The sequence below is a fragment of the Rutilus rutilus genome (assembly GCF_951802725.1).
Source record: "Rutilus rutilus genome assembly, chromosome: 6".
In the NCBI taxonomy this organism is placed as follows: Eukaryota; Metazoa; Chordata; class Actinopteri; order Cypriniformes; family Leuciscidae; genus Rutilus; species Rutilus rutilus.
This window is the reverse complement of record NC_140214.1, coordinates 9,992,909-10,002,981: the sequence shown is the minus strand read 5'-3', so window position 1 is coordinate 10,002,981 and position 10,073 is coordinate 9,992,909. Positions and strand designations below refer to the sequence as shown.

At 34.2% G+C, this 10,073-nt stretch overlaps 1 protein-coding gene across 2 annotated transcripts in view; it reads right to left on the bottom strand.

Moving 5' to 3' along the window:
• Nucleotides 1-414: 414 nt before the first annotated feature.
• lig1 (ligase I, DNA, ATP-dependent) overlaps nucleotides 415-10,073 on the bottom strand; it is a 23,914-nt gene continuing 14,255 nt past the window's right edge. For both annotated transcript variants that reach the window (XM_084412482.1, XM_084412483.1), the window contains exons 19-27: nucleotides 9,247-9,357; nucleotides 8,891-8,962; nucleotides 6,822-6,966; nucleotides 5,404-5,486; nucleotides 2,822-2,974; nucleotides 1,991-2,044; nucleotides 1,765-1,908; nucleotides 1,514-1,606; nucleotides 415-679 (exon numbers count right to left, since the gene is read on the bottom strand). In XM_084412482.1, the coding sequence (XP_084268608.1) occupies nucleotides 605-679; nucleotides 1,514-1,606; nucleotides 1,765-1,908; nucleotides 1,991-2,044; nucleotides 2,822-2,974; nucleotides 5,404-5,486; nucleotides 6,822-6,966; nucleotides 8,891-8,962; nucleotides 9,247-9,357 (930 nt within the window). In that variant the 3' untranslated portion in view covers nucleotides 415-604. The remainder of the gene's footprint in view (nucleotides 680-1,513; nucleotides 1,607-1,764; nucleotides 1,909-1,990; nucleotides 2,045-2,821; nucleotides 2,975-5,403; nucleotides 5,487-6,821; nucleotides 6,967-8,890; nucleotides 8,963-9,246; nucleotides 9,358-10,073) is intronic.

Genomic DNA, 10,073 nt, shown 5'->3' with positions numbered 1-10,073 from the left:
AAATTCTCTTTACAGTCTTAACTCTCACAGTGTCAAAAACCTGCCAGGCTCATTTCAGAAAGGGTGAGCAAATAGTTTGGAAAAGAAAGGGAATTATTTGAAGGAAGCGATGGAGAGTACAAAAGCGAGTGATGGAACGAAAGAGCTGGATAATTTAATTTTCCATCTTTGGTCACTGACAATAGAACTATTGACCAATTCACTGGAAGCCCACTATGCTAAAGACACTCCAACAATAAAGCACTCACATGATCGTCTGTGTTTAGACACACTTAAAACAGCACATTAAAAACAGGCGTCCGTAAGCTTATGAATGCGTGAAACTAGACCACGAACAGAATAAAACACACGAGATCGCATGTAAAGAACACGAAACAGACAAAAACAGTGGTGACAAATACCCAAGGCAAACAATTAGTGAAAAGCAAGTGTTTATTTTCGCTCTGTATAATTGAAAGACTATTTACATGTTCATTTCCATTTTTCATTAAGTCTCACAATATCACAGCATTAAAATTCAGCATGTTAATATGCAACAAAATATTGAGAAAAATCCTCCATCGACCAATTGGAACAAGAGTAGCTGACAATCAGACTGCGGAGATCAATAGTAGTCCTCCAGATCTGGTTTGTCACCCTGATTTTGAATCTGCTGCTGTTTCTTGTAGAGATCAGCAATCTAAGAGAGAGAAAGAGAGAGAGAGAGAGAGTGATGCAGGAGATCAGAACAGTTCATTTTGAGAGGGTGTGTTTGTGCGCGCCTGTGTGTTTCCAACTGTCGGGAGACAGGAATAAAAGAAAACTGAAATAAATGAACTGTGAAAATGAGGGGGGAAAGAAAAGAAAGACAGTGTGGCACGTAAAAAGATGGATTTCCTTTAACGGATCCACTTCACTTGCTGCACTTAATCACAATGTCATGACGCTCCGAACTATGCCAATGTCATCACGTTTGACTTTCATGAGGAAAAACTACTTTAAAATCTCTCACTTCCCCTCATATTTGCCATGGAACTACAACACACACATGTATGGTGTCATATCCTGAGGTTTCCATGCATTATGCATTTATGACATTTACCCTGGAAAGAAATGTCTCATGTGGGGTAATTAATGTTGACTCCTACATTTGTGAATTACAGACTGATTACATAAGTGAAACTGCTATTGTGCTTTTTCTACTTTAATACATATTTTAAATTACAAATATAGATAGATAGATAGATAGATAGATAGATAGATAGATAGATAGATAGATAGATAGATAGATAGATAGATAGATAGATAGATAGATAGATAGATTAGTTAATTATATATTTATAAACTAATACAATTTATTTATAAACTATTCTTATTTTAAAGTTATCTTTGTTTTACATTTTTTAAGATTTTGGACCCCAATGTCTTCCATGTGCCTTAATCTGTGCTTCCGAGTATTATGTGAATTAACTGAATGTGTAAAGTTTCCACTTATGTGCCTTGCTCCCAAGTTTTTCTACATTTCGACTGTTACCTGTGACCCTGTGGTGGCATCCTCTGTTTTTTTGTCATCTCTAATCCTCAGGAATCTTGGGAAACGGAGTGAAATACCTTTGTCTGGGTCCACCTGATGGCCAAGGAGAGAATCACACCATAAAGACCCAAACTTAAGCACAATAAACTCAAAATCTGGCACCAAGATCTGAACAATGAAAACAGTAGTCACAAAAAAATAAACAAATCACTGATTCAGCATCATGATTCACATGTGCGTGGCGTACTGACCAATCCTATCGCTGCCTTGTAGATTGGAGACAGTGAAAGATCAGCACATTTCACCTCCCACACTTGCACTGCCTCTAGCCAGACATCCGGCTCTGCTGATTGGTCCACGCGGTAATACGGCCGTGGTTTAGGTAAAATGTGCTCCTGAGGTGGAATGCATGTAAAAAGATTTTATGCAGCAAAGTACTCACAAATACATGGAAACAAAGTGTAAACACTGATGTACCTTTAAGAAATTGTATTGCTGCTCCAGATCTTCATCTTTGAAGCCTGTTCCAATCTGACAAAAGCAAAACACAGATAAATATTTATTTGTAATGTCTACTTAATGGTGTCTAACTAACTCATTTATTTTGAGCTAGTGTTCATAAGTTTGAGGCCCGTATAATTTTTTTTAAATAATTTTTGTATATTTGTAAGTAGCAAGGACACACCAAATTGATCAAAACAGATGGTAAAGATATATTTTAAATGTTACAAAAGATACACATTTTAAATAAATGCAATTCACTTTTCTATTTTAAGAATCATGGTTTCCACAAAAACAATATTTTTAACATCGATAATAATAATTTTCTTAAGCACCATCAGCATATTAGAATGATTTCTGAAGGATCATGTGACTGAAAATTCCACAGGAAAATAACATTTTAAAATATATAGATTCTTTTTTTTAATTGTTATATTTTACAATACTGTTTATACAATTATTATACAATTAAAAAAAATTGTGTGTATATATATCTGAAGAGTTCAGATGCAAAAGCCTCTAAGTGCCGTCTGACATTTTCTTCTAGAATGATTTTTATCAAGCTCGTATATTTAAATTCAGTAATTTCACTTAAATGGCAATGAAAATTACCTATTAATTGTCATTTAAGTGAAATTACTGAACTTAAATATACAAGCTTGATAAAAATGATCATTCTAGAAGAAAATTTCAGATGGCACTTAGAGGCTTTTGCATCTGAACTCTTCATATATATATATATATATATATATATATATATATATATGTTTTTCATGGTCTCTCTCAGACTAATGCACACACACACACCTTGCAGACAGACTGGAACTCCTCATTCTCCTCATCGTAACAGGCTAGTAGAAATCCTCCATAGCTGCCTGCTCTCTTCCCTTTCCCCAGATAAGCACCAATCACACACAGATCCAATGTGTCTCCAACACCCTCCAGATAGTCCTTCTTCAGCTGCATAAACAGACCATTAGAAACAATATAACAGACAAGCAAATGACAGTTCTGACAGTAGTATAAATATGAATAAATTGCATAACTACACTGCAAGAAAACTTTTTTTTTTTTATCCGTATCTTTGTCTTGTACTGGAGTACAAACACTAAACAAAATCATTAAAACACGGTAAATGTACCCAAGAGGCAAAACGGCTCAAAATGATCATCACTCTTCCTAATGTCATTGCAAACCTTTACGATTTTCATTCCTCTATGGAACTTGAAAGGAGATGTTTGGCAGAATGACAGCTTCAGTCACCATTCACTTTCACCACATTGTTTTTGACAATAAAAGTGAATGGTGACTTAGGATGTCATTCTGCCGAACATTTCGTGTTCTACTGAAGAAAGTAAGCCACACAAGTTTGAAACATAAGGGCTGTGTCAAACCTCCCCTCATGCTAGAGACCCTGAATTTAGAGTTTTAAGAAACTAAAACAAAAACATGCGTAAATAAATTCCTGTGAGAATTGGAGGTGTTAGAGCAGAAGGTTCATTATTCATTAAGGATGAATTAAGTACTCTGGATTTGAATTAATGCTGTTCTTTTGAACTTTATATTCATCAAAGAATCATGAAAAAATGTCTGCTGATAATTCAGCTTTGCATTACATTACATTTTAAAATACAATACATAAAATAAAGTTATTTTAAATTGTAAAATATTTCACAATACTACTGTTTTTCAGCCTTGGTGAGCATAAGCAAAAGTAATTTATAATTTTATATAGTGGCACTTCATATTCTTTGTAGGAAATTCAAGCTACAAATGTTTTATTTTACGTAACCATGAAGTAGTACCTTTTGATAATCCAATGAATGAAATGCTTTACAAATTAAACGGTACTTCATCTCATTTGATTATTTTCTTTTTCATTTGGATTTTGATGGATGCAGACCAAAAGTCTGGCATCAGTACAAGACAACTGCTTCACATTAGATACAACACACTCAAACCAGTAATACATTATGCATTTAATTGGATAAGACACACTTGTAGTTAAATAGCCAATATACAGCACAAACATCTGAGCGGACATTAGCTGAATTCTATATTAATGAGTCAAATTGCTTGGCAACTACAAACAACCTATTGTTACAACAACAACAACAAAAACAAAACAAAACAAAAAATCACTCCCATTATAATCCACAAAACAAATTTAAACTGAACACAGTTGCTGATGTAGTAGACCACAAATTTCTGCTTTTTTGAATCTTTAAACCTCAACACAGATATATCACATTATATAAGGTATAGCAGAATCTCTACCGGTCGTCTCGTTTCTACTGTCAGAGTATATATTCCATCATACCACTCAGCCTTAATGTCAGGATACGGACACAGAACAAGAGAAAAGCTTAATGGGGTGGAAATTACACTTTAATGACTTGCACCTTCCTTCTGACTTTGAATACTTGTCTGGGTTTTTTTTTTTTTAAACAAGTCTTGATGTGTGTGTGTGTCTGAGAGAAAGAACCTTTTTATTCCCGCAATCTGACTTTATAAAGTAAACTTTTCCGAAATTCTACTTGCAACTACATAGCATTCTAATGTTTAAGTGGACCTATTATGCTTTTTACAGTTTTAACTTTCTTTAGAGTGTAATGTTGCTGTTTGAGCATGAAAAAGTTGTTTCTGAACTCTCTGAAATGCCTCGATTGTAGTCTTAAGTTTTCTTCAGAGAATGTGCTTGACACAATAACCCTAGTTTAGATAATTCCAGCTCAAGAAATACCCCCAAAAAAAGGTTGATTTGCATTAGTAGTGTGTTGAAGCTCGCGGTTATGGTAAGAGGCGTGACATTTCTGAAACGCATTCGAAGCAAATTACATATCCAACACACTGGTCCAGCCAATCAGAGCACATTGCACTTTTCGGAAGGAGGGCTTCATAGAGACCGGAACTAAAAGCATTACTGACAGACTGGGAGGAGAGGTGCTGCAACAATATGAAATATGTGAAAAATCATGAAAAAAAAATAATAATAATAATAATAATAATCATGTAAAAAAAAAAAAAAAAAAAAAAAAAAAAACATGAAAACCTATTCTAGTAGACCTTAAAACAAAATCAAGACTTTGTAAAAGTGCATAATATGGCCTCTTTAAAACATGAATATGATAAAAGTAAAAAAAAAAATATATATATATATATATATATATATATATATATATATATATATATATATATATATATATATATATATAACTACATAAATAAATATATATATATATATATATATATATATATATATATATATATATATATAAATAACTACATAAATAAATAAATAAATATATATATATATAAAATAATTTCACTATGAAATGTATTTTCACTATGAAATTTTAAGAACATTGAGAAACTGTGGTGTGCAATACCTTGAGCCAGTTGCGGGAGCGTTTGGCAATTTCATAAGTTGCATGTTTTTCCAATGTTTTCACCATTAGACCCTCACAAGAATCTGCAAAACATTTAAACCATTTAAAATACTCTTTAAATAGAGATTAATTAGCCAATTCTAAATGTAATATTACTATTATTGATTATTAAATGATTAACACCTCACAGAGAGCAATTCGAGCTTCGGGACCCACATTTCAAATTGGCAACCCAAAACAATCACAAAATAATATAATAAATGTAATAATATCTAAACATTAAAATTAGAGATGCACCGATTACAATTTTCTAGGCCGATTCCGATTTCCGATTTTTCACTGAGTTTGACCTGCCGATACCGATTTTAGCCGATTCCGATTTTTTTTTTTTTAACCACTTTACAGCACACACAGATATTTATTTTCCATCTTTTCTTTAACCCTTTCACGCGTAAGTTTAAAATATTCTAACTGACACCCCCACCCCCAGAGTGAGTTTTTTCGCGAACGTTCCCTTTAATGTTTCCATGGCGACTCGTCACGCGATACACCGCAGCCACAATAAAACTGTATGACAGATGTGTCGCTTTTATTTCGCTTTTCCTTTTTTATTCAAAATATTCACAAACTTGCTTACCATGTCATCAACAACCTATCTGATATTCCGATTCTCAAATACGTGTAAGTGAGTGGTCGTTTAAAAACCTTTAATCTTGATCTATAATGAGATGGGCGCCGCAATGTTGTCCTGTCAGTCGGATTTACAGCACGTGAATTCATCAGTTTCTCCGAAATAAATGCAAGAAAGTGGCCGGTGAACTGAGAAGAATAGAGTAAACTTTATAGTTACTTCCACTATGTTTGTCTGATATGAATAACACATGTCGGCAAATTATATTTGAATAGATTGTTATTGCTGCTTCCACAGACATCAGTGTGTGTTTTACAAACTCCAAATGTATTGTTTTAATCGTGCTTATGTGTATTTAAATATCTGAAACCTAAAATAAACATTATGAGGTTGAAAACACTGCTTAGTTGTGCCATAACAGCGCTGAACGCGTCCGACTCTGGCTCAGCGCCAGCCAACGCGCGAAAGCACAGTTTGAATCTGGCAGTTATGCGACGTCACTGAACATCTAAATGTGGCACCGCACCGTACTCTCAGGGGCACAGACATACAAATCTCATATATGAGACCGTACCGCTCAAAAGGTTAATCATGCGGCGCGCCCCGAGTGCATTTGACCGGCATAAAATCGGCATATGTCAGACTGACCGGCCGGTCGCCGGTCATGGCCGATCACGTGAAAATCGGCCAATTCCGGTCACCAGCCGATCAATCGGTGCATCTCTAATTAAAATGTATCAATATTATCATGAACCGCACAGGTTCAACAACAGGCGAGTTCACACACCTCGTACAGACTGCTCCAAGAACTCAGCGATGGTTTCCGTGTTGTCAGCATCCAGGGATCGAGCAAAAACAAACTCTCCTTCTTTCTCCTCAAAACTCTCCCGTAACAGAGCCCTGCGTTTGCTTAGAGGCTCTCGCACCAGAGACTGCAAGACAGACACATTATTCACAAAAACAACACACAATACATGTAAAAAGTGAAAATTCAGAGACATGCAAAACTATTCAAATTAGAGATGCACCGATGTATCGGCCAACAAATGGTATTGGCCGATAAAAGCTACTATTTTCACTATTGGTTATTTTAAAAACAGCCGATGAGCAGTGCCGATTATATCCTGTCAATCAAAAGGGTGCGGTAAAACATGACCGACTGCAACTCACACTGGGTGAAGAAAATCTCTCGTGTAGAGTAAGTTAGGGCAAGTTAATGTGACAAAAACACATTAACAGCTAAAAACAGCTACATAAAAGCAGGCTGTATTTGACCCTATGAATCACCCGTAGTTCAAGCCAGGGTTGTCAGATCCACAGTTTTCTTTTCCCCTATACTAAACATTATGTGTAGCGCACCTCTTATCCAATAATCACAAATAGCTCTGTGCTTTTTAACTTAAAAAAAAAGAAACAAAATGGACAGAATTTGAAATATGACACTTTATCACGAAATTCAAACAATAAATGGCGTTTTGACGCTCCTAAATGTGACGTGACAGATCGCTCACATTTCAAGCGGCAGCGTGGAGCACGAGTCATCTCTTCCACTTTAATACAAATTATATCTAGAAAAACATCCATGAATATCAGAAGTTGAAAGATTCAGTACAACTTACTGAAATCCGTATCATGTCTCATGTAATCACTCAATCAGTGTTTCAACCGTGGAAAGAGGTCAATAAAACAGCTTGTGAACAATATCACTTAATGTTGCATTTACCTCAGGGAAGTCATTTGTTAATTAGATAAAAAAATTAAATAAAAAAAATTAAATAAAAAAATTAAAAACTAGAGAAGAGCTTTTTTACTATTAATTATGGGTCAATGACGTGACGGGTCATTTTTTTGTCCAAAGGCCTTAATAATAATAAAAAAAAACCAAATATATAACATCCAAAGTATGTAAGGTAGTACAACTTGATCTCTTTTTAATTATATTTTATTACATATAAAGGTATTTTAAAGATTTTGAAGTGTCAAAAGGTCATTCGGTAAAACCGATATAGTAAATATTTAAATGGAATAATATTGTTTTTAATAACTAAAGGAACTACAATAATACAAATATAAAGCAGATAAGGCTCTTTTTTTTTACATTTCCCCTTTTCTCCTTTCCCTGTGCAATGTTTTACTTGAATATGTAGGAGTGTTTAGAGTAGTCCAATAAATGATTACATTTATGAGATCATCAGTGATCATTTTATTTAATATTTCTTCTGTGGTACACACACTATATACTATCTCAACATCAATGTCAAATCAGTTTTTAACTTTCAAATCAGTGGTTAAACCGAATGACTTTTTTGGTGACAAATTTTTTCCATCTTGTAAAAAAAAATGACAAAAAACAGTGTTAATTGATTGTACAAACCACTAAATCTTATTGTTAACACCTAGGTAAACTATATAGTTATATCTCCATTCTTTTTTTTTACACTTTTAAAAAACTTTTTCGTCAATGACCCTTATATATATGTATGTTTGAATAAATTTGCCATGAAGACAAGTGATTATGAAAACTACCTTATATGTGTAACTGAGTTGTATACTAACATTTCAGCTTTTATTTGACTGTAAATATTTTATCTGGAAATAAATAGCAGTTGAATATAATAGCTTTGTTGTTAATTTTAACCTCTAATATTATAGTGTACCAAATGAGAGGGTTCTCTTTATAGTTTGCGGCATTGTTTGGTAGTGATTTTTTTTCCCATAAGAAAAAACAAACTATCGGTATCGGCAACGGCCGATATCATTCTGAATAATTGACTATCGGTATCGGCTGAGAAATTTCATATCGGTGCATCTCTAATTCAAATGTCACTGGCTATTAGCTGTTATAAAAGGACTTACCTCTCCGTTGAGGTACAGCAGGTCAAAGGCGTAGACACACACTTGAACCTTGATCTCAGATGCATCCACATCCTGAAATACAAATAAAAAGTTTTTAACGTTTGGCTGACTTAATCAATCATCAAGATTTCCATATAAGGTCATGAATGCATAATAATCATAACACAATTAGCAAAATGCTATTTAAAATGCAACATACAATGCATCTCACACTGCAGGGCATGTCAACTTACCAAAAGCTACCAGAATTTGTCTGTCCATATACATTTGTTCACAATCAGTCTTCCCTTATTTAAACATTCAGTTATGCATCTTTCTTCAATATTCAGCTGTTTCTGTTTTTTCAAATCTCTCACCTTCCTCTTCCTCGTGGTGAGGACCTGAAACGGCTGAATCTGTTTCTTTTCTCTGTCCCAGGCCACCGCCTCTGAATCCAAAACACAGGACCGTACGTTCTCTTTTTTCACCTGAGAGAGAGGTGATGAGGACATATATTAAATCTACTATCAATACATGAATAAACTGGATCATAAACGCAGAGCAAAGCCCCTTCACAGCCATAACATCTTAAAATTACTTGTTTATAAGGTCACCTGAGCTTTAAACACCACCACTTCACAAATGAATAACATATCGAACCCCCAGGCTGTGTGACATTTACAATTCAATAGATGTTACAAGTGCATATTGAGTTTGTGAGAGCTGTAGCAGAATGCATAGGGTGGTTTTGTAAATGTTTGTAATCCTCTCACACAATTTACTGCATTCACACAGTCAGTGTTTGGGACAATCTAAATTTAACAGGTGTGACTGTGCATACAACAGCAGCTTGAATACAGTCTGCATGAATGAAGCCAGCTTTCTATTCTCATGACAGCCATGATTAGAACATATAACCATAATTTGAACATATAACCATAATTTAATTTTGTGGTAATCAACATTTTACAACAAATGCTTAACTTGTTTAACTGATTAAGCTCAACTTGTACTGAAATCTGAATATTCTTTCTTTAATTACCTTAATTTAAGTTTAATTATTCAACTTTATTATAATTGCTTGTTCAATCAAGCGCTAGTTTGTACATATAAAATGTGTTTGTCATAACCAAGAACTTAACCATATGTCTAAAACATGTCTGACAACTGTATTCTGCTGCTGAGTGAACGCATTAATTCCCCA